The following is a 25,209-nucleotide window of genomic DNA, read 5'->3' on the forward strand; positions in this document are numbered from 1 at the left end:
GTCTCCTACACAAGTCAGTCTCCTTGTGGATTGCCTGGCTGCATTTCTGACATCATGGACAACCCACGATATCAAAACCCCATGTGATTTCACAGTGCTCAGAGCACTGGTCCAGTAACCATTTGTTTTCTTTCTCTTCAGCCTCTAATTACTGGGAGAAAAGCCCTCTTCAAATCTCTTGTTTCATCTCAGTCTTCCTTTTTCCCAGCTTCAAACTGAGAAACGTTTTTCAGTGAAAATTTTCTTAGAACTTTCACTTTAAAGCGGACCTAAGGTATTGATGAATCAGTCTTCCAGAGAAAAAATTACTTATTTGTAAAAAACTTGGCCAGCTATGCCTCTGGCTACTCTTGATCTAATAATGACCTCAGTTGTTACGGCTTGCAGTTTGTGTTCTTTGCTTTTATTTAATAAAATGTCAAGGGGAATTTTCAAAAGAGATAATAGGTTTAGGATCTGGAATCCTCCAGAAAGTAGGTGGCAGCTCAATATCTGTACTCTTAGAAGTTCTTGTCTCTCTAAGGTTCAATACACTCATTTCTCCCCATCTTTTACGTCTGATAAATTTCCTCAGTAATCAAGAATTAGTCAGAGATCTCTTTTTGCCTTACAGTGAAAATTTCTGAAAAGTGACTTTGGTGGTTCTTATTCAAATGTGAGCTGCAGCTATTCGGAACAGAGGCAGGAAGGGAAGAATTTTCAAAGACTTCATACTACCAAGCTCTCTATTGTGATGAAAGAGGGAAGGTACGCCCTACATGAACATCACCGTTGAGTTTCCTCCTATGGTCCCAAGCTAGGAAACCCTCTGGGAGACCTTGTCATCTGGAAGCAGTGAGGTGGTGTGCGGTACCTTTCACTGTGAGGAGAGTCTCGGTAGGAGTCAGGGGTCTCTCTTGCATGCCGGAGGAAGTTGCTGCCTTCCCTTGGCCCACCAATGCCATTGAGGCGGCCTCGTGGCCCCGTTGGGCTAGTGTGCCTGCTATTCTCCACTGAGGAGCTGATGAGCACGGAGTGGCTTTCGGAGAGAATGCTTTCAGTATGACCGTTACTCCAGCTGGAGGAAAGGATGGAAAGGGAGCAGTATGAGATGAGGGGAAGTTTAATCAGGGTAAAGCAAGGATTCTGATGCAGCTCTGGATGTGCAGCACAGCCTTAGGGCTGGTAGATTTTTTTGAATTATAGGAATCCATGTACATTGACATCATTTTTCATGTGTGGGTAAAGAAAAGTAAAAGGGCATTCCTGCCTCCAGCAGCGGAGACCAGTCTTTAAAACAGAAGACCTGTCACTGATTTAGCAATCGGCATATACTGAAATTCACCCTAACAATACTGGAATGGCATTCAGTCAATAAAGCACTTTGTAAATTCCTGGGAAGAAAATTATCTAAGTGACATGACATTATAATCATAAAATGAAAACACTATAAATGGAGCTTAGGTTTTTCTTTTTTTTCCTTTTTTTTTAAAACATCTTTTCTGTTTCGCTGCAACAACAGGATGATAGTACAGGTGCTGTTTTACTTCCCAGTCCAGTACCTGTGGCTAGACGTCTGAGTGACCGTCATAGAGTGATGTGTTGTTGAGGTGTAGTGGCTTGTGGAAAACGAGGTCTCTGTTTCTCGCTCAATGACACGTTCACTGGAGATTATGTTTTTTGAAACGTACTGCTATAAAAAAAACCAACATACAAATGTCAAGTTTACAAAATGGAATTTACAGCACACCTTCAGACATAGTTACATACACAAGAGCACAAACTTTCTCACCCAAATACAGGCAGAAACTGCACTAACACACTCAAGCACTTTCATACACACATACCACATCTAAACTCAAAATAGAAGGAAAGAAATAAGAACATTTGCAAAAGGCTGCATCACAATCAGGCCATAAACAACATACATACATAGGAAGGTAATGAGAAATCCTTGAAGACAGAGACCTAGAAAGGTAATCCACACATTCGTACCAGATTAATAAAAAATATTACTGTCTGATGGACAAGATAGCAGCAGTTAATTAGAAGTGGCAATTATTTATTTCACTGTAGTTATTTGGGCAGGAAATAGCTATTTTCAGTGCCAATGGCTGCAGCACTAGGAATGATTGACAGAATGACCCAAAGGCTTGTGAGATGGAGCTGGAGGCTCAGTCTCCTGAACAAATGTGTTTGGAGCCCTACTGATCTCACCAGAGAGGCTGTAACTGTAGGAATCTCCATTTTCCTCAAGGGAAGCTTCTTGTTTCCCTCCTCTTAAAAATCTGAGCATGGATTTAGTTGTTTTGAGGGCAAATATTACAAGCTGAGCTCTTCTAAAAATGTGTCTTCATCCTAGCTAAGGCTAGTGGCCTTAGCAGAACCAGGGGCTTGGATAAAGGTTTAGATGGTGAACGGCTCTCTCTGTGTTGCGCTCTGATAAAAGGCAAGGGGATACTTGCGGATTACTGGCCCCAGCCACATATCCCCGGCCAGTGTATTGTCCAGGTGAGGTCCTCCCTCAGACTTTTACCCATGAGGCTGCTTTTTTCCTAACTCCTCACCAACTTTTCCTCTTAAGCCGCTGCAGCAGTTGATAGTGCCTAACTCTGCACTCTCTTTGTGTAAAAAGCCTTGCATTGCTGTTTCATTTGAGAGGAGAACTGGAGTGGGCATCACAACTAGTACTGCTCCTTGGAAACACACAGTGTTGAGGAGCCTGAAGTGTGAGTTCATATTGTGGATGGCGGTTGGCACGGCACTGGCAAACAAGGCTGAAATGTGGGCGGTAAAACCTACATTCACCAGCTGGACATTGTCTGGTGGTGGGTTGGGGTGGTGTGGCCCATTCGCCATGTTCATCACATTGTTCCTCTCTGAGCGAAGGCTTTGCCGAAGGCGGTCATGCAACTTTTTCCTCTGCTTCCTGCACATGGAACACGGAAATGGTTTTAATAGACAAAAGGAAAGCAGCTGTCAGCACGACAATGATGATGATAACAATAATATAAATACTCTTTCTTGGCAGAACTTTCGCCACTGTTGCAAGATCTCAGAGTCACTCCTAAGATCACAGCTCTACTTGCAGCTGGAGCTGTGGAGACCTGCAGAAGGGAGAGATGTGTGGGCACCCTTCCAGCAGTCAGCAGGCCACAGGGGGACAGGAAAATGCGCAAGGGAGAAGGAGGCCATTTCCAAGCCACATTCTGTCTTAGTAGAAGCTCTCTGCTGCACTTGAAAGGGAAGGAGGAAGGATTTTAACTCCATCACCTTGCCACCGCCCTACAGCCATGATCAGGTTGCTGACAGCCCATGAGACCTCACTTCTCTGCTACACAAGGACCTGCCACCCTGCACAGGGTGACCTTCACTTTGGGGCCTACATGTGGCTGTCAGCAGTAGTGGCATGTGTGTACCAGTGGCCTCCTTTCTGCTTTCTCAGGCAGGCTGAGGTTTCTAACACTGGCAAAGTTTAAAAACATTGCTAAGACTGGGGTTAATTTGTGATATTGCAGCTATGTCTTTTTTGTGGGATTCACATCCTTACCCCGGTGATGTGCTTCAAGCATACGGACATGTTAAAGAAGTTAAGGGTGCAGAGAAAGCCTCAGAAACAGTACAAAGTGACCTCATACAGGTCTATGAGGTACGCCTGAGACTGCATCCATCCTGGCAGCTCTGGAAGGTTTCATTACAGCAACATCAGATTAACTCTGGAACCTAGTGATTACCAGGCAGATGCCAGGGTTGTTAATACATTCAGGAGAACCATCAGTATTTTCTACTAAGATCACAGTCTTTGGCTGATTCAGACACTTTTATTGTGCCCTATCTTTAGCTGCTCTTTTCCCAGTTGCTGATCCTTTCAGCACTCCTCAAAAGAACTTTTCAGGACATCACCATGAGCTGACAGTAACAAAAGTTGCAGCACACTAAAACCTGGTGCTGTGAAGGCTACACAGAATGCACTAAATACCAAATAAATGATCGGGGAAAGGGCTATTCAATTTCAGGCCTAATTTATCCTCAGTTTTGCTTGATTGTACTGGAGAACTTCCATCATCCTGCCACAAATCCAGGAAAGTGAAGGGAGGATGCAAGCTCCAATACACTGCAGAGTGCATATGACCTTGGCTGTGGTAAGAGCTGAAATACTCTCAATTCCCTAAGCTGTATGCAGAAGTGCAGACATTTTTGGTGGGATAGGATACTGTAAGACATTAACATTTTCAATACTGTTTTGAACTCAAGGGGATGATTTCAAGTTTCCCAAAAATGAGGGGGGGGGGGGGAAACAATATATTGAAGCTTGATAGCCAGGGAAGCTTAAAGACAAATAGATTGACACCGCATTTTAAATATTCTAAGCGTATGCCTGGGCCTGGATAGTGGAAGACGTTTGATTTATGTCACTCCACATGAATGGTGTGAGCAGGCACAGCTGCCTTGGAAATGCACCTGGACACAGTCCCTGGTCCATGTGGGCTTTGTGTTTGGAGGATAACTAAGTCACAGCTCCACAGGCATCATGTTAGGATGCACAGGTGGTTAAGGTGAATGGAGAGTGCACGGTAGGCAGGCATCTGAGCAGTTACCAAAAGGCCAGCATGGGTTCAGAAGATACAAAGACAAATTTAACTTGATTTCACAGTACCCTTTCATGGGATTTTGGAGCTGTGTTGGTGGGAGCTGAGGATGACCTAAGTCCCCTGAGATGGTAGATAAAGTGAGCTCTTGAGGGAGTTCTGATTCAGTGTCTATGGGGCTAATATCCTGGCACTTACTGCTTTGATATCTACCCCTGAAATGTATCCACATTACTTCCCAACTTCAGTGATCATTATATTTTCATTTCATGTACTTCCACATGTGCCATTTGTCCTCTAGTAAAAGAACACTAGCTAAAACAAAAACATACTCCTCCAGGAAACTGAGGAGAAAGAATACTGGGAATGCTAATATGTGCTTCACTAATTCTGAAGAGCCTTTCTTCATGTAAATGACTCACAAACAAAGCATTTCTGAATTGAGACTCCGTGCCAGAAGCTGCCTTAGTATTTGACCAGTAGCATCTCTATGCAAGGAGACCTACAAAATTGAAGCCATTTAATTTTATTTGATATGTTTTCCTGACACCACCCCAGGATTTCCACTAGGTTTTTGTCTACCAGGAAGAAATGGCCTGTGGGGAACATCACAGTCTGCTATCAGTGCTGCACGAACAGCCACCTCACTTTCATTCTAGCCAGCTGTGTTTGAAAACACTTCAATTTTGGCTGGCAGTGATTGCTGATATATGGGACTAACTGTGACACAGCATCCACTATGGTTTTTTTTCTGTATAGAAGAACTGTACCTCAGAACCCCAATTAAATGTTTGTTTAAAGTCATGGGGATGCCTTATCTGATTTCAATGAACTTTTCCAAAATGAGTAATTGATCTGATTCTTTATGTGTTCCGTGGTTCTCAGCTCCTAGCTGACTGCTGGCACAACGTTTGCCGTAGGTGCTACATGTGTGTAGCTGCACTCACTGAAGGGGCAAATGATCTCCCCCACCCCAGGTTTTTAACACATACATTACTGGTAGACCTTGTAAGGAAAACTAACAACCCAGAGGCTAGTCAGGCCTTGCAACAGTAAATCTACATGTATATACAAATGATAAGGGTTTTCTGTGTTTTGGTGTGAAGATTTATAACGGCAACCAGAAGTTTTGGCAGCACAAATCCTGCTGATGTTTAGCATAATTTATGGTCCAGAATGTCTCATGCATGTTCGAGAGTCACCCACAGTAATTCACAGAGACTCAAAGAATGCATAAAAGCATCTACTTTTTCACTGGGAGCACTTTCACATTTGGTTCTTTGGCCTTTGCTGTTTAGTAACTCTTAGCACTGTCAATTTTGTTCTTGAGTATAAACAAACTAGACTGATCTTTAAAATTTACTTCTGGCTAGCAACAGGATTCTACTGCTGGGGTTTGTTCCCATTCAGCTGGGAATAAACACGAATGTGTGATAAATGAATTACAAGTTGATGAGTCACATATGAATGGTGAGAGATCTTTCAGATACCTGTCTTATTTTCACTTTGCTGATTGACACAGAGACCTGCACCCTCCTTGCTTGAACCACAGAACCCTGATCACTGGGCTGTCTCTTCAGTTCAACTCTGGAAAAATCCAGTTAACACCTTATGCTCAGAGAGGTAGAAGCTACAGTCAACTGAGAAGGCCCTGATAAATAACCATAGGTATAAAAAAAGAAAAGTTTACTTGGTTTTGCAGTAGGCCACCACACACATGATGCCAACTACTAGAAGAGCAATGCAAATGCCAGTTATGGTCAGCACCCGTTTCTGGTACAGTTCCTCAGCTTCTAGAAAGGGACAAAAACAGAGAAGGTCACAACATGGAGGACAGCTAGGCAAACAACACATAGTCAACAGCTGACATGCTACATACCACTGCACAGATTCACACAGCCACACCAAAAGACAGCCACCACACTTCAGGCAAACTCATTATTGACTGCAAGGAGAACAGGACTACACTGTAAGCTCGTACACAATATGGGGGATGAGTGATCATCCATACATTTACAGTCAAAAGTAACCTCTTTTTGTTTAAGTCAACAAGAATAATATCTAAGAGAAAATGTCGCAAATGACAAACACTCAGCATTTGCTGGAAATAAGAATGCAACACACTAATGTAATAACAAAAATCTGCAAATGCTTCTGAAGTTTTGCTCTGCAAAGACAGCTGAAATGAAGGCCAATTTTATAGACCTTTTAGATGAATTTATTTTCTTGCTATCTTTTTTGGACTGCTTTCATATCCAATGTCCCTCTACCCCCACGCCAACTTGTATCTCAGTTGTCTTTACAGGAGAGATTTCAAAATATCCTTCTACATTTGAGACATGAGCTTGGCTTGTAATCGTATTACCACTGGAAATGAATGTAGAGTTTGAGCTCTGGTCATAAGGTTTCTCCCACGCCCCTCAAAAAACAGCAATATCAACAACAAGAAGTGTCTTGTATCAGAGAAATGTTACGTTTTCACTTGCATCTCTTCATATCTAGCTAAGAAACTGCTCTATCTAGAGCGGCAGCTTGCTCAGGGATGAGAACTTCTTGCTGATCTCATTCATGAGACATATTTTACTATTATAAAAAGACTTTAGTAGCACCAGTAATGTTTGGATTGGATCTACTCTTGCATTCCAGTCTCAATCACTCTTGGCAGAGAGCACCAGCGTGTGTTGTACAGGGGAAAAGTTACATAAGAAGTTCTGAAATGGAGACACACATTCTGTGTTGACACAAGAGACAGCTTTTATGAATGTGGATTTGCATTCCTGTTTTTAGCATAAAATTGTTTACCTGGCTTGGGTTTTTCTTAAATCTTATTTTTGATAGTTCCAAAAACTTGCCCTGGAGAATTTGGTTTGGAGGGTGGCATTAGGTCAGACTGTAGTACTGACCACAGTTGGAACACCAACAGGTGATCACAGATAAATGAATTAATTAAAGCTGCACAGCTGTGCACTGCCATGGGGATAAATGTCAGCATTATTCCTACCCCGAGGGTCTTAACAAGAACATAAAAGATCTGTGGGACAATTCACCAGGTGGTACAAAGGAGCACCTCTACATGGTGGTCCCTCACGTATGCCGTGAGTCTCTGTCCAAGCTCAGCATCCCTTAAATGCTGACCTGGAAGGAGCTTAAAGGGGTTCAGGAGATAAATCATTATGGAATATAATGCTTCATCTCAGAAATGAAAAAGGTACCAGCAAAAAAAGGTATCTCTCCTGTCAGCTCAGGAGAAAACCCTCCTCACTGTGGAGGGAGCATTCATTCCTCGACAGTTTCCTGTCCTTGTTCAGTTTAAAAATTATGGGCACAAAGGTGCACAGGGGTGAGCTCAGGATTGGGATTTGTGACAACTTGCAGGACCACACCTACTTTCTTTTCTGGTAAAGAAGGGACGACAGGGTACTGTGACTCTGAGCAGGAACAGCAAGAGATTAAAATCCTGGCATTTGTGTAGAGTTTTGGATAATAAAAGTGGTTGCTGTCTATCCTAACTGCTAAGATGGAGGTGGGATTGCTGAAGCTTTTGCTTCAGAAATGTGGTTTCAGTCATCATAATTGACTTATCTAAAATAACTGTTAATTAATGTAATAAATGTTGCAGCCAACTGTTGATGCATGGCTAGGTGCCAGCACCGATACTACCCAATATCTAGTGCTGAGATTTGCAAAAGACCAGATGAGCATTAGCCTTCTAAGTTTTTACAGTCTCAAAGCAGCTACTCACTGCTGAGATTTAGGACAGATGGCAAATCTTCCATGCAACAAATCACCAAGTCAGAAGAAATCTTCATTTCTCTGATACAATGCACCTTCCCATAGAAATAATTCTTCCTACAAGCCAAACCCACTGTAGACCAAAACACCAGCAAAGAGGTCATGAGCACTGTCAGACAAAATTAATAGCACTGATTATTAACAAAGGGGTGGGAAGAAGAAGTGAGTTTGGTAAAACTAGGATGCTGCAAAAATGTATTAAAGAAAAAAAATAACTCCAAGAACAGAAAATCAAAAAAGGGAAGGAGGAAAAGGCTGAATACCCAAATCAAATGAGGACAAAAAGAGGAAGGGGAAAAACAAGGAAAAGATAAGGTTAAAGGGTTGAGAAATCAACTGCAGGCCTGGCACAGCATGCTTGATACTGGAAAAAAGAGTGAAGAAATGCTCAGGGACAAAAAAAAAAAAAAGGCTGAAGCAGAGTCTGAAGGGATTTCTCATACAGCATAACTCCTCACCTATGCTAGTTAGTGGCATTTGATCCCCTTCCCATTTATGCCCCTATTGAAAGCGCTTATTAGTTAGCCATGGAAATGGTGTATTACAAGGGTGTCACAGGAAACAGGAGAATTGTGCTTAGCAATTTAGGGGCAAATCTGAAATGCTTTGAAGCTAGTTTTTCTTTTTTTTTTTTTTTTTGGTCATGCTGTCAGCTGTTAGCTTGTGAATGCAAAATGAATAAATACATTTCAACCCATTTTCCTTTGATGGGAAGGGAGAGGAGGAGGACTAAGTAAACAGTGGAAAGCCTGCTTGGTTGTTTATACTCTGGATAAACTGCACTCACTCAGAAGGGTTACTGCAAGCGAAGGCTGCTGCGAACAAGCAGGTGATCACCTTGCTAATGCTGTCAGTGGGCTGAGGCTTGCTGCACATGTGGACTCTCCTGGGCTTGCATGGAAGGAGGGTGCAGTCAGAGAACCAGGCTGTGGGTAAAGCTGTGAGTGATGCTTCCTGCACTGCCAATCTGTGGGTTTGTGGTTTTCTGGGGACCTGGTTTCAAAGGCCAAATCCCCACCCGCACCTGTCAGAGCTAGGACAACCTAGCCAAATGGGACACACATGAGCAGCAGTGCTGCCATGTCCTCCCCAAAAGTGAGGGAGAAGTGGATCCCCAGAAAGGCTGGCCAGCTCTGTGGGCCAGGCAGAGCTCAGACTTCCCCAAGCATTCCTGGGTGTCTGTAGGAGTGGCACCCACAGCCCAGAGGCCCGAGTAGGCCTCTTGGATGATTCCATGTTTCTAAGACTTGAAGATATTAAACCCCTCTACGTGCAGCCCTCCATACTCATTATGCAATTAATTTCACATTACCCTAATTTATACATAATTGACAATATATCTGGTCTTAAATTTGCTCTGTTTTAAAGCTTTTCCTTTTACAGGTCTCTAGTGCTTTTTTTTTTTTTTTTAATTTTTTAAAGAACTTAGTTACACTGGTATAGGAAGCAAGATTTGCAAGTTAGTTTTTTAAAGGATTTTAATACAATTTCTCATATGTTAATATAGCCATGTGTCTTCTAATACAATTTAGTATTTATGACTGGGAATTAATATTATCTTGTGGAAATAATAATAAACTGGGTTGTGAGAGATGGTCTAAATTTAGTTTTGTAATGGTTTCTCCACAGTTCACAGCTTAAGCTAATGACATTTTATGTGGGCATTTTTAATAAGAACGTGAACTAAAACTGGATGAAAACCATCAATGCCTAGTTCTTCTCATTTTCCAGTAGTTTTAGGAGACTCCATACTAAACCTGAGCTGAATTCCAAGAGTTAGCCTGTTAAGAGATGCATTATTCACATTCTTGCTCACTAAATATTAGTGGGCTAAGTACAGCCTCTTCATGAAGAGGACCTGAAGATGTGTTTTTATTATCTTTAAGGCGTAGCACAATAATACTACCCATTGCCAAAATTCTTGGTTTGGTGCAATGATTTTTTTATTAGAAATACTGAACACATCTGCTGACTTCATGATCTGTTTACTTCCTGTAAACCTCTATTTAAGTTCCTAAATAACTTTCAGTTCAGTGCTTATTTACAGACCTAGAAATATATGTATACATGCATTTCATTTACACCTTCCTATATGCATCCTATTTACATACCTAGTTGTGTGTTTAGACATAAAACTTTGCTTGGAAACCAGAGCTCAAGGCTGTAAATTTGCAAAATTTTAAGTGCCAATAACAGCGCATCCTTTTCTATAGACTAGTTAGTCACTTTGCCTAATGCTTTCAGTGTTTCTGAAATCTGGTAACTGTAGAAGAACTCAGCAAAAGCAAATATCAAAACTAGTCAAAATTACACTGCAGAAAAATGAATGTACACTATGCTGAAATTACTTCAGTAATTCCAGGAATGCCTTAGATCTGGAATATCCTATTACTATTACAATTTTAGTGAGCTTGATCTCCACTAACATTTTTATAAGGGCTGTTGTTATAGCTGTATGATCCCTTCTGAAGCAATAAAGAAACTGATTAAGAATTGAAAAGGGGGGGTGGAGGGGAAAAAAAAAAAAGGTTTTATCTCTCAGGCTCTAAAATCTGCAGGCTATAAGGAAGGATTGGTCCATACCCATAAATTCAATCCCAAGATGCTCTGCCAATGCAGAAAGTTGACAAAAAAAGAAAGAAAAAGGAAAAAGTTTCAGAAAAGAGCAATACACTGTACTCAAAAAACAAATCACATATGAGTATTATGGCTTTTCTGTGTCTGCATATGAAACAGGACAAAGGGGCATGTAGTTAAATGGGCAGTGCTTGTGAGCTACATGACCAGAGCTTCTGTAAGGCTTACACACCAAAACATGTATAGGGTATCAGAACAGCCACAGTGGAGTGAACACAGCAGGAACCATTAACCCCTAAAGATTTTACTGAGATGAAGGGACCTATTGCGCAAGAATGCCATGTGAAATGGCTGGATGTTTTCAGATGGGAGCATTAGGGCACAGGGTGGCTTACAAGGAGCAATGTCCCCTGGCAGATGGGCGGTGTGCTGCCCTCCCCTCTGTCCCTGCTCTCATCCCCCTAGTGTGAATCCTTGCTCTTGTCAGCCTCTGCCTTGAGGTGGCTGGGACCACTTGCTGCGCTGCAGGACCCCTTAGCATTGAAAACTGACTTCAGTAGGGCTCTTATCTCTGGAAGAAAAGGATCCAGTCCCTTTTCCTCGCCTTCGGCAGAACTACCCATTGGCTGGCTGCATGCCCCCAAGGGAGCAGGGGCTAATGTTATTCCTATCAGATCACCAGCCAAAATTAGCACTCCCATGCCCTGGTAGCTCTGTCCTCCATGTGGCCTAGGAGATCCTTCCCATTGGTCCAGCTCCATAACCACTGTAGTTCTCACTTTCTTTGTCTTTGAATGCTGTGCAATTTAAATTCAATCCTAATTTTCTGATCAAATGGATTTTTGTACACAATGAGAATACCAATCCTTTCCTGACAATCACTAACATTTTAAGGGTTAAGGAAGCTGGAATCCACCCAGGTCTCTTCCTAAAGAGCCATTTTTACATGCCTACATGAACACTGCTAATGATATGCATTAGTTACATAGAAAGCTCGGTTAAGTCTTTGATAAAATGAATGACATGCCCATGCATATATATTGCTGTATTTATGCTTGCGTATACGTAAAACTCCTTGCCTGGATGTAATTTAATTTGGGGGGAAGTCATTCATATCATGCAGTTTCTATTTGAAATAATTCAACGGGAAATTGGTACTTAGAATGGGAATATATTCTGGCTGAAAGCCCTAATGAGAAAACATGCCGAAGAAACATGCATCACTTATTCAAACCTAGATATAAAATTGCCCTTATTTATCTTTGTTATTCCTAGCTACATTGCCTAGACATGATTAAAAGAAAGCAGAATATCCCAGCAGTTTTTGTTTTATAAACAGGTCATCACTTTTGACATTTTCCTATTTAAACCAATATTGCTACATATTTATTAGATGCAGTGTTGTTTTTTTTCAGTACTTGTCCATGTACTCTAAAATGAAATGCAATTTATTATTTTTAATTAATCACTTTTTCTTTCAGATGTGATTTTTGGTGGAGCAGAATTGGAAGGAATAAAGCTTGGAATGCAGGTTTTTCTCACGAAGTGACTTAGTACTACTGCACATTGAATATACTGGGGTCTAGTGTCTACAGAAAATGATACCAGGAAATGCTGCAACATACTGGCTCTCTAGAACTGCATGGTGCATTCATGACAGTAGTGCCACAGTCACTATGCAGTCAAGATTTTGGAGTGGCTGTCCTGCAGATTTAGGCGGGTGGTAGCCTGGGACACAGGGAGGGCTGTGTGAAGGCACTGCACCTGACAGTGGGATCAACCCACTTGGATCGACTTCTTGTAGCTGCAGAGTTCTGGGAAATATTGAACTAGCAGAAAGGCAGAAAAATGAACTTATGAAGATCTGTTGTTTATGTGGAAAGACTGAAAAAATGACTTTGTTACAGTAATCCCTCCAGAATAACATTGTTTTATTTAACTTTTGCCTGACTCCTCCTTTAATTTCTCAGCCAAATACATTCTGAGAGTATGTGGCAGAGCTATCTAAACATAAATTTCCCACTGACCCTCTTGAGATTGCCCTCTTACTCACTAAATATGGCATAAATATGATCATAAATTTAACTGGTGTCTCATGCTGAAATGCTTGCCTTCAGAAGCACAGGGACTACATTCAATTAATTCATGAGACTGCCCATAGTATGCGAAAGTTGTTCCATAATCACAATACATATAGAAATATTAGCCAGTGAAGAAACAAGTCACCAAGACTTTTGAATGAGGTCCTTGGCCCATGTGGGATGTTCAAAAGGACAAATGGTTTACCTGTGACTATGCTCTAAAGAAGTGTCTTCAGCTTTTTATTAATCAAAGGCTCTGCCTGTGTTTCTTAGTCCAAGGACTGTTCTGCATTACAGTGTTGGTAAAAAAAGCTCTCATCTGTAGCTACAGAAAAAGTAGCTTGAACTTTTAAGGTTAATTCATTACTACTATTTTCCTACATTTTGCTACCTTATCTTCAAGGGAGTGAAAGTGAACACTGAAATACACCAATCTACAAGAAACAGATATTTTTGTAACACTTCTGTGAGCCATCTTTTTATATCTTACAGAACATTGGTGGGCCATGAGCCTTAAAAGTCAAAACCACTGCAGCAAAAAGCCTTTGGGTGTTTTGGTATCTTCTGACATCTCTGAGTGCAGCATGAACTCCTGGCCAACAGCCTTAACCTGTTTGAACTTACCACCTACTATGTACCTCTCATATATGTTCTTCCTCATTGGAAAAGCTTTTGGGGAAAATATCTGGTAGAAGGTGTAACTATTGTGCTCAGGGAAAGGATGTTACAGGGTCTACCAGCCAAGCTTCCAGGATGAGCAACACTAGGACAGTTTGTTCTTGATTTTCCTTTTGTCTGCAGTGGTGGGAAGAATCAAGGGAGCAACTGTGTAGCTGCAGTGCTGAAGATGACTGTGTCAGTGAGGACCCTAACAGCCATCACCTTTTGGCTGTAACAGGATGTCCTACAGTTTTGCAAAGATGGAAGCCAAGGGACAGTCAGTATACACATCTGCCTTCCAGTAGCATCCATCACATAAGCTGTGCTTAAATTTGCACTGTCAAAAAGGAAAGTCATTTCTATTGAGGAAGTTTTCTTAAAAGGGAGGTTCACCTAATTTTCTGTATTTCTTTTCAACCTGTTTTTAGTGCACCATGATAACTACCTACTCAAGGGCTAAGTAAATCACTGACAAGATAAACCACTGAGTCTTACACCCTCTTGGGGTAGAGGATTTTCAAAATGTTGAGCATTAGCTTAGTTCTGATCTTGCAAAAGGCTTTCTGCAAGTAACTTTAGGACTCTTCAGGACCCTAGAACAGACTGTGGAAGCTAGCTTTTTCTCAACAGCCTTATGTTAGTGATAGCTCACCAGTAGGCATAATTGTCATGGAAACAACTGAACCTTTCTTTCTAAGCAAAAAGAAGACCCTTCTGAAATCAATAATGATTAGATGTCACTGTATAGCTGACATATGCACTTTTGTTTCCTCCTGGCCCTGATTTGCTCTGTAGTTTGCAATAGCTACATCAAAAGAGCTAAATTAAATTAATAACCTACAACACTTGGTGCAAAATATAAGCTTGCTTTTCAGCTCCAAAAATCTTTGCCTGAAGAGAACTTCCAATACAAGCCCCCCTTATATTACACAGCACATATTACATTCTTGCACCTCTGTGTTGGGTGTAACAGTAAGAATGCTTCCTCATTGAATTTTTCTGGTTAAATATAAATGTGTCCTCACTAGATCCTTTCCAAAAGCGTTATTTTAAGATTTGTAGCAACTTAAGAAATCTGAAGATATAATGCAGATGCACTGCATACTGAAGTGCCAGAGTACAACAGCCATTGCCTGGGGTTCTCAGACTATTCTGGAGTATGTATTTGTGTGCTGTTCTGCCGGTGCATTTCAAGGAAAGGTGTACTGGACTGGCCTAAGTACATACACTCCTGCTGCAAGGAAAGGGCATCTATGCCTTTATCATGTAGGGAACTTCAGAAAATCTCAGCTTGGTGTCAGCTGCCCAGAAATGCCTTTAAAAATCCCAATCAGTGTTAGGAATCTGAAAAACTAAGGAGGAGGGAAAATCCATCCCCCCTCGCTGTCACGCACACACACACACGCACACACACACACGCACACACACACACATGCTTTTCTGGGTAAGGAAATAAGTCTGTGATATAATTCTTCCAGAGTTTTCATGGCGAATTCATCAGCAAACAATGGATCTTATACTTTTATTGCATCTCTTTTTAAATGGTTCTTCTACGATGAGAAAAATTTGACTGTACTTTTCATTGCAATACACAGAAAAGACCATTTAAATCTAACACTTGGTAAACTTAAACACTGCAATAGCATAAACATTCTTAAATCCAAAGTTACCAGAGATGTTTTAAAAATAACTCACACTAATAACGCATTTAAAACAGAGGGCTAAAATACAGACTTGAATGCTGGAAGGTCTGATCTCCAGTCAGCGCCCTTGGGAATTACATGGGTAGCTTCCATGATGGGTAGTATGAATTATGAATGGACATTTTCATCCATCAGTATAAGAGAAAACCTATGCATCTCTTCAGGCTCCAAAATGTCCAGCATCTGCTAACAGCTTTTAGTCCCATGTACTAATGGAAATTAAATTAAACTAGCCTATAGTCTCTGAAATCTTTCCATGCTGGCATGCAATCTATCAGAAAATATTTCCTAAAATACTGATCTTAGATCATAGTACATTCTAATGCCAATGACAATTAATTATAAAAAGTACTCGTGCATTAAAATGTAAGATCTAGGCAATTTTCTTAAATGTTACCTTTGACTTTGTTATAGCCATTGAGACAATAAATGTTCAGTGTACTTTCTGTTTCCTCACTGACAATTAATAACAACTAATCCATTCCTCCATGGGAAAACTTCTAAGATGTGACTGCAGTGCTAATCCTACCAGTGCTCTGATACAGACTCCTCTGTGTGTGTGTGTGCGCTACACTTATTTGGCCAGTTCATCTGGCTCTGAAATACTCAATCTCTTGCACCTGTTACCCACAAATAAATACGTCAGTTCCCATTGTTTATGCCATCTCTCCTCCTTTCTTCTTCTTTCTTCTGTGCTCTCTTTGCCCCGAAATTTGGACAATGAGAAGAAAGAACACTTTGATCCTGTTCAGAATGTGCTCCTTAGAAATGACGTAAGCATGCCAATTACCTTTAACTTGTTGTTCTGAATATAAAACTCATATATAAATAGTTCCATCTACTCAACCCTTTACTGAGGGAGTACTGCTTTATATAAAGTTTCATAAGCTTTTTTGTGGGAAATAAAATGTAAGACTTTCAAAATGTCATTTTTGCACTTTAACTGCTTGATGTCAGTGGAAAGCATATACCTCACCATTCAGTGTTAATTTCACAGCGTTCCTAAATCTTGCGTTTCCCCATAACCTCATTGCCAAACAATCCAGGAGAGTACTGCAATTGCTTTTTGTTACCATTTTCATGCAACAAGCAGAGACGATCAATATTAGGCCTTAGGCAACAAATCTAGTTAAGGATTAAAAAAAAAAAATAATTGGAGGAAAGATGCAGCGACAAGAAAGCAGCACCGACTGAGCATGCTTCTACTGCGGCACAGACAGAAAGGTAGTGGACGTACTGTAGAAGCTGGCCATTACGTAGTTTTGGCAGCGATCACCAGTAAATTCATTTGGGCACCTGAGAGGAAAAACAAACAAAAAAAAAATGGTAGAGAAAAAACAGAGAAAAGAGAAGAGGTGAATATATGCTAAGAAAGAAGCTCCGTCAGTGTGAACTGATATGACTTGGTGAGTTCACTTTCAGAAACCGTATCTCGGTTCAGCGTGTTAAAATGGCTCAAGATGTTGAGAGCAACTCATTTGCTCTGTGGAAATGAAAAAGAAATCCCCCCCAACAAAAAAAAAAAAGCCAAAACCAAACCAATCCAGATCAAAGTGTGTTTCAAGATGTGAGAGAGAAATTCACCACTTCAAATTCCCAAATTGCTTTTAGGATGCACTTTCCACAAGGCAGCGAGGACACAAGATCCGTACATCACTCATCTCCGTGAGTTTGTTCTTTTAGAGTAGCACTTTACAGCAGTCTCCCAAACAAGAAAGCTGCCAGTGTGTGCAATACAAATGCATCTGCAAATGAATGGAAAGATCAAAAACCACATAAATGAGAAACATTTTGGAGGTCAATAATGCCATAGCGTACAGATTTTACTTTAGAAAATCAGGTCATAAATTAGTGCGTAAAGAGGCCGGTTCCAGCTGAACTGTGAAAACACCAAGTACTATTGATTTTGTTGCTGTAGTTGGGGAAGAAAGCAAAGTTCAGATTATTTTAACATACTTTCTTGGTTTTGGATTTTCATGGGCAGAGTTTCAGTACATCTTGCTCCAGTGAATCCAGGTTGGCACCTAAAGGGCAAAAACGTGATAAGCAAGAGTACACCAAAAGCACTGCACTAACAGACTGACATCTGCTGGCCTATGGAGATGGTAGTGCATTAATTGACCTCCTGGTTAGGTGTTAGTGAATTATGATCAGAAAAGGGGAAAGAAGGTGTAACCTTTCCGAAGATAATACTTCACAAAACTTAGAGTAAAAATCCACCACAGAAAAACATAGGAAGTCTTTATGTTTGCCTGTTTTGAAAAAGAAGGAAGAATCAGGCCTAGCAAAAGCGTTCATAATCTCATTGCTTATTCCACCTCATGAAGGGACCAGATAGAGTATTCTGAAATTTGCAATGCAGTGTACAGTGGCAATTTACACTGTTGCGGACACACACAGTCTATGAAAATACCACGATTTCCCTATTTCTGTAATGAAATGTTGTGTCTCCAAGTAGTTTCCTTAAAAGGAGACTAGATAAAACAACAATCACAGGAAAAAAAAAAAGGCAAAAAAAAAAAAAAAAGGAGGAGAACTTGAAACCCAAAGGCATGAAGTATCTTTAACATGGCTGACATATGGAGAATGAGTGAGTCTGGTCAGTAAGTATGGTGAGAGGGTGGAGGGTGGATATGCTCTCAAAATTTGGAGCTCCACAGCTGTCCACCCTTTCAGTTCATGCGGTCTTCTTTGGAAAACTTCAGTGCAGGTCACCCCCATGGCCATAAAGAATGAATTTCTCTTCCACGCTTTTTTTTTTTTATCCTTCCTTCTGCTGCTGGCTGTCAATTCTTCCTTCATCTTTCTTTATTCTTGATTCTGTGGCAGAGCTCAGCAGTTTTCCCTCAAAATATTAGCATACCAATGCAAGCTACTGCACTTTTTATATAAATCTGAATTACTCTTCACCACATTAAACATATAAGAACTTCAGTCTTCCTCCTTTCTTCTTCTATTCACTCTTCCTTTGTGTATAGTCTTAATTAACCTGCTACCTAATTACTTGAATCCATCTTAACTTGTGTTGTGGAGATCTGATGATCTCCATGAGTTTTACCATGGTGCAAGAATCTCCCTCTTCTGTTGCTGCTGATCAGGGGCTAGCTTCCATTTCATACTACCTCATCTCTCACTCTTCAGGGGCCGAAGAGTCCTCTTATTTGCAAATGAAAGTTGTTCAGAATGATCCTTTGCCTCTCCCATCCATCACAGCTTCCTGTCCACTTGGTTTTGTAGGCTCTATCTTCAACAGTTTCCTCTAGTCCTAAGAGTCAAGATACTACCCTTGTACAGATAGGACTCCAGAAAAGCACCACAGCAGATGATCAGTGCCATGCATTAACACTAGATTCTTGTTCAATTAAACAATGCAGGAATAACCTTGGTATAATAAAAAAATTGGAGATTTGTAGATGATTATTTGGAGGCAATTTGCTGTAATGATGCACTGGTTTATTAAGGAAGGGCATTTATGTTCTTCAGAGCCAAGATCCTATCTTCTTATAAGCACTCAACATAGAGAGATGCTAGTCTCCACAGATGTATTCAGTTGAGAAAAAAAGCAACCAAGATAATTCTACCATGAGAAACAAATACTGCTGGGCACAACAGAAGACTGCGTTTTGATCTGTGTTACTGAAAAAGAGTGAAAATGTTCTATCCCCTTAATTTCCATTTTATTTTGCACATTTCATTAAATACTTATCCTTGATAGATGGAATTTGCACATCAATTGACTTTTATTTCAAAGAGACATCTCCATCTTCTTCTCCAAGCCCAGCCCTACAAAACTCCAATAAGCATGCAGCTGATTAGAATCTCAAGATTTACTTCTATTCACTGGATGGTGTTTGCTTGTTTGGACTGTGTCAGGCTACTGAGACTGCTGACTTATGGTACAAAGAGGGTGGTATCACAAGTAGGTTAAAATAATCGTTCTTTTCCTCTATATTAAGTATTTAATGTTTCATCAGTGTTTTTTTGGCAGGAGGGGAAAGGCTGAATGGGTCAGAACTAAGCATTTCTGTTTCATTGACTGCATATCAGCAAATTAATTGTAGGAATGTACTTTTTCAAGATGCATTTAGTAGCCCATTTCATAGCTTATATCAAAACTAGTACTTCCATTCTTTTTTTTTAAATGTGTAACTTCAGGATTTTTGTTATTTGTCATTAAAACAATTTTTCTCTTTTTGCCATTTTCAGGAACTTTATGTCAACTTCATCAACGCCTTTGCATGAAGATGAGTATAGCAACTCGCTATATCATGAACAAACATGTAATTCACTCTTTTGCTGTTAAGAAATACAGAAGCATTAACAAGAAACATTATTTTCACCCAGTGAAATCAGGAGGTAAATTCATTTCTTCATTAACAGAAAAAGCAGTAGAAAAGATGATCTCTGCTAGTAAGGATTCAATTAGTCAAACCAGCAAGGACTTCATGGTAGAATTCTTCAAAAGAACACTCTAAAGGCATAACCAATAGTATATTCATATATGTTTTTCTTCAGATAAGAAGTAAATGCTAGGAACTCTGGACTCTTCTCTGGACAGAAGGAGCTGTCTCACTGTTTGTCCTCAGAGGACTTGAGGACACACTTCCAGCTGGACAGAAACAATGAAAGAACTCTAGCAACACCAGTAACATTCAGGTTTCCAAGTCTGTACCATTTTCAAAACATGACTCATGTTCCTACGAAACATCTTAAAGTTTTATACATTAATTTATTAAGTAGAATTTATTAAGTAAAATCTTAAGTAAGATTTTATCATCTTTCATCTTTTGAGATTGTTTTGTTCAGCCTGGGATCATAATTATAATAAATTTAGGAAACATACTTGTAGTCAGAGATGTAGCTGTACAATGCATTATTAAGTCTTTACACATTTATTGAGTATTTCACCTAACTACCTCTTAAGTGCAGTGAATTTCCTTGAAGTACACACCAGTATGCATCAGAACAAGATCTAATTAATACTGGATCACTATACCATATGTTTTACTAAAGGCATTTTTTTAATACAAAGGTCTAGATTTTAAGAGAAGATGGACTTAGGAGGTCTGTTTTTTAAAAATAGAAGAGTTTATAAAACCAGAGATATCACTTGGAAAATTCCATGGTTGTTGTGAATCTGAGTCATGTTTTTTTGGTTAGGGATAAAACCAATTTAGAATGATATGGCTCATGCTTTAGAAATTTTGTTTTTGCTCTCAACAGATGGACCATATGGAAAAATGTGAACTTGCTACTGAGGCAGAAATATGAAGAGCAAGTACCATATTTCAAGCATTCTGTTTCCACAGGCATATTCTGAGGGAAGATTTATTTTCACAGAACAATGTAGGCAATGTGTACTGGATAGATACTTATTTTAATTAACACTGGAATACTGGAATTAAAAGTAGACATCTGTATTTTTAATGAAACAAGAAGAGAACCGTATTTCATCTCTTCAGTTTCCCAGTACTCCTACTTTCAAGTACTCACGCTTTCATTTCTTATATTGTATTGCATCCCATTTTGCTACGCAACATAAAGTTTCAGTTCTGGTAATTATTAGAGGGCACAGTAAAATGCCAGCAAAATAGCAGTGGCCCTAACTGTTCTCAGGATAAGAATCCTATTCCACTGCTTTACTATAAGTGAGATTCACCCCTTCTGATTTTGCAGCTCTGATGCTTTTTCCAAATAGGCCTTGGGCCACCCAGAGTGAGGCACATCTGTCAAATTTAGGAATTGCCTTTTCTTTCAAGTCCAAACCCAGAATTAAGGGTTATTTCTTGTCTACAAGAGAGAGAAAATCCCCACTCCACCGAAATGCCTCTGAGACAGTGCGTTAAAAAAAATTTAACCAACCTGTATCACAGAACAAACACAGACAGATCACTGAATATATTTTAAGAAGAAAAACAACACACCAAAAAACTTTCCCAAATAACTGAAAATTGTATAGCTCTGAAACTGTCAAGACAATGAGACAATGCTAATTAGTATCAAATCTGGTAGACATTGAGCTCTGCTGCCCTGGATTTTTCTGAGTAGTGTTAAGACAGGAAGTAGAAACAAGGAGGTTGGCTCTGGTACACACCCGAAAGAGTTAGACCACACTGCTCATCTTGTCCTGTTGGTGTATCATGACTAAAAGTACGTCAGTTCAATTTTTTTGTCTCTCCCCTGTCCAGCCCAGCAGAGCCAGTAACTGTTCCATATTCATTTTAGCTAAAAATAATTCTAAAATCAATGAAATATTCATCACTTGCGGCAATGGTGCAATCTGTGAAACTCAAAGCAAAAGAGCTCATAAAGTCCAGAAACCATCAATCTATAAAACAAGAGAAAACTTACATGTGAAGCAAATATCATGGATTAGTATTATTTTTTAAATTAACAGTGCCGTACAACCTATGCCTTTGTCAGCTAATGAAAGCATCACAGACCTCCTGCTAACTCACCCATCAGAACCTTCTTTCCAAGTACTGTCATTTGATTTTTACCAAAAGATGTCTGAAATTCTATGCAGTTAAAGCAGACAACAGATTCCACTGAAAGCTGTCTCCTGTCTGTCTGAAAAGCAGCAATATAGACCCTGAGGTATTAAATGCTGATTTCCCTCTGTAGTCAGAGAGAAGCAGTAACTGACTGAGAATGACTTATCTCCAGAAGCAAATACTACATGATGTGCTACCAGGCAGGAGGTGTTCTCCAGCACTGTAGCTCTTCCTGGAATCTTTCCAAATAAATGTACTGCTGCAACAGCCTGCTACAGCACAGGCCAGGCCTTGAGAAGAGGTGCACAAGCACATACAACTTATGCTCCTAAGAATTCCTGAATCAAGATCCTCACATGAAGCAGTAACCTCCACCAACTGCCATAATATTCTTTGCTTTTTATGCATTTAACACAACAGTGAAAAGTCCAACTGAGAATACATTCTCATCAGAAAGTGTTCAGTTATTAGAGCAGACAATAAAAATAAACCACTTTTTGTCCAATAGAAAGGGTACTTGTCCCATGCAGTTATCAGCACACATTTTTTGTCTTTGCAGTGTATTTAGTTTACAGAATCTGTTTCATTATTTCTAATGTACAGCTTAAACTGCATTACTTCATGCCATGTAAACATCAATGAGGCTTGCTAAGCCTTTTATCCCATGGGAAGATTACTTGGTTAGCCTCTCATATGTCTCACATCCACATACTTAAAATGAAGAAATACCTAACGCCACAAGTACAGAAGAAGAAATTGTTCAGGCGCACCTTTAAAGAAAAAGTATTTACCAAACCTAGTAGCTCCACCAAAATAAGCAAACAGGATTTCTTACCTGCATAGGTATCTTGGAGGGTTTGGGAGGTCTTTAACCATGTAACACTCTCCCCCATTTACACAAAAGGCTTTCTGCTTTATATCACATTTTGTGAGATGACTTGTCCCGGTTGTAGATGTGGAGGTGGCTGGAAAAGACAAGAGAGAAAATACAGATCAGAATGCCTTAAACTTTCTTACTGTCTGGTAAGTGTATTTGTATGAGAGGGAAGAGGTAAGTCCAGGGAGCATCTAGCATGTCAGTGAACTCTTTTATCTACTGCCACCACAAGTGTTTGACACCATTTTTTGATTTACACACAAAGCGGAATTCAAATGCATACTTCAGAGAGGTATCCCACACCCAGCCTACAGGGAAGGCAGTATTTCTCTAGATCCAGTCCATCAAACAACCTTTCCTTTCTGCAACACTCAGGTATACTTCATTCAATTAGGCTGTATGACTTACATGCAGTTACTTAAATTGTGTGAATAATTCAAGTGATTATCATTCAAGCTATGTGACTGCAAAACTGCTTCTGTTTTAATCTTAATCTTTAATCTGTTTTAATGCTTCTGTTTTTTAATCTGCAAGATTAAACCTAAGTCAGGCATGCACCTGCTAGGCTGCTGCTGCAGACCCAAGTCACAATTTCTGGTGCAGTAACACCATAGTTTGGATATGTTTTACTCTAAACACTGCCAAAAGTGGGTAGGAATGCTTCAAGCATGGATGCTGGTCATTTCCCAGCTCAGGAACCACACCACTGCTGGGTTATGTGACCTCTGGCAAGTCATTCAGGTTTGATGCACTTCACTTGATTTGCCTGAATCTACACCATTTAGTGGTAAGGCCCTCACTACAGCCCACAGAAAGCCACGCACCTTATTCTCCCAACAGGTGGGATAAATCACCCTCTCTGATTGTGACTATCTCTCCAGATTGATTGCAGAGCAAGCTTAAGGTCTTGAGAATTTTCCCTAATTTTTAAATGGCTAAAATTAACTGAAGTCACTGTCTGCCATCTGTTAAAAGTGGAGGTGATTTCTGTCTGGTCTTTGTTTAGCTGGGTCCAGACTTACAGAATTAAGAATTTTTTTTACAGTGCTAAACAAATCCCAGTACTTTTATTTCTGAAAGATAGCTTCTGCCCTGAGGTGAAGCAACAGTTTCATCTACTGAGTGATTCCACTGGAGCTGACTAGAAAGCTGCAAATGCCTATGCAAAAGTTGTGTGATAGTCAAAGCATTTTCTAACATGAAAGCACCCAAGGGGTATGTTTATACTAGGTGATACATGACTTTCTAACATTTGGCTTACACACAGAATCCAAAGAAAACACGCTTTTAGTAGATCAGCTATTAACAAAAACCACTTACAGATTTTGAGTTCTTTCTGAGAATAAGGATGAAGTAGTCCCTGTCACATTTGATCTTCATGTGTTTCTCATTATCTTCCAAGTAAAACTGCATTTTTAGAACTCAGCACTTGGGAGAATGGGCCACTGTGGCTGGCACCATTTCTTGAATGGTTTAGCTATCTTGTATCAATCAGATATGAGTTTCTGACATATTTAAATTCCTCCCTACGGCTCCATCAAAATCCTGTCTGCCTGTACAGATATTGCCTCACATGCCTCTCCTCTACTTTGCCATCCATTACCAGTATGCCAGTCTCTTTTTATGTTTTCCATGATGCCCTGGTTGCATGGGGTGTTTTCCTCCAATAGGCTGACAGGTCTCAAAAAAGCATTCTTGAGAGCTCTTCCAAAACTCAAGCTCCCCTCGCTTCTCACTCACCCACTGTGTCATATCTCACTAGCTCCTCATCTTGACTGGGGCTTCTAAGCGCTAACGAAATGCAAACATGAAGTACTAATTCCTCAGAATAACAGATTCCTTTCTCTTGGCTCCTCAAAGCATGATGTATAACCTCTCAGACCAGGATAAATTTATACCTTGTCTACAAGCAGGAAAAGGGGTCATGTTTTAAAAGTAGTCTGACACTCTTTCAGCTAGCCTGGGTTGAACAGGACTTTGCACCCAGTGTTGACAAAAGGCTGGCCAACACACTGCCATCAGCTCAGCGGTGAAGGGTCGTCTACGCCTTATGTCTGTGGGTTGACCACCATCCTTGACACAAATCTTAGGATGGGCAATTTATCTTGTGGAGGAGCCTTTCCTTCTTCACTGGCTTAGAAGAAACCTGGATTACTAGCTCAGAGGAGATGTCTGACATGACAGGATGTGGCATAACATGAGCTCAGGTATGATGAAACCTGGGTGAGTGAATCCCATCTGTATCGTATGAAACATTTTGAGTTGTAATAGGTAAACTCACTTTTAAGCTTATCCCTACTCATAGCATATGCACAACTGTGCCCTTTTACCTCATTAAAAGACTAGAGAGACAAACACTCTGAGCATGTCCTTGAACATGGAAAGCTAATGTATTGCTTCGGGAAGAAAAAAAAAACAATACTGTCTGCGGTGTTTCTGCCAAAAACCCATATTGCT

General features: G+C 40.2%; 1 protein-coding gene across 13 annotated transcripts in view; it reads right to left on the reverse strand.

The window, feature by feature from the left end:
- NRG1 (neuregulin 1) overlaps positions 1-25,209 on the reverse strand; it is a 384,342-nt gene that overhangs the window by 5,641 nt on the left and 353,492 nt on the right. For 9 of the 13 annotated variants that reach the window (XM_021380039.1, XM_021380040.1, XM_021380043.1 and 6 more), the window contains 7 exons: positions 22,711-22,840; positions 16,619-16,677; positions 10,944-10,967; positions 6,259-6,361; positions 2,782-2,908; positions 1,542-1,672; positions 854-1,057 (listed from right to left, as the gene is read on the reverse strand). In XM_021380039.1, the coding sequence (XP_021235714.1) occupies positions 854-1,057; positions 1,542-1,672; positions 2,782-2,908; positions 6,259-6,361; positions 10,944-10,967; positions 16,619-16,677; positions 22,711-22,840 (778 nt within the window). Of the gene's footprint in view, positions 1-853; positions 1,058-1,541; positions 1,673-2,781; positions 2,909-6,258; positions 6,362-10,943; positions 10,968-16,618; positions 16,678-17,337; positions 17,406-22,710; positions 22,841-25,209 lie in introns of those variants that run through there. The other 4 variants (XM_021380046.1, XM_021380047.1, XM_021380037.1 and 1 more) reach the window with 4 other exon arrangements.

Source organism: Numida meleagris, chromosome Z (genome assembly GCF_002078875.1).
Source record: "Numida meleagris isolate 19003 breed g44 Domestic line chromosome Z, NumMel1.0, whole genome shotgun sequence".
Taxonomy (NCBI): domain Eukaryota; kingdom Metazoa; phylum Chordata; class Aves; order Galliformes; family Numididae; genus Numida; species Numida meleagris.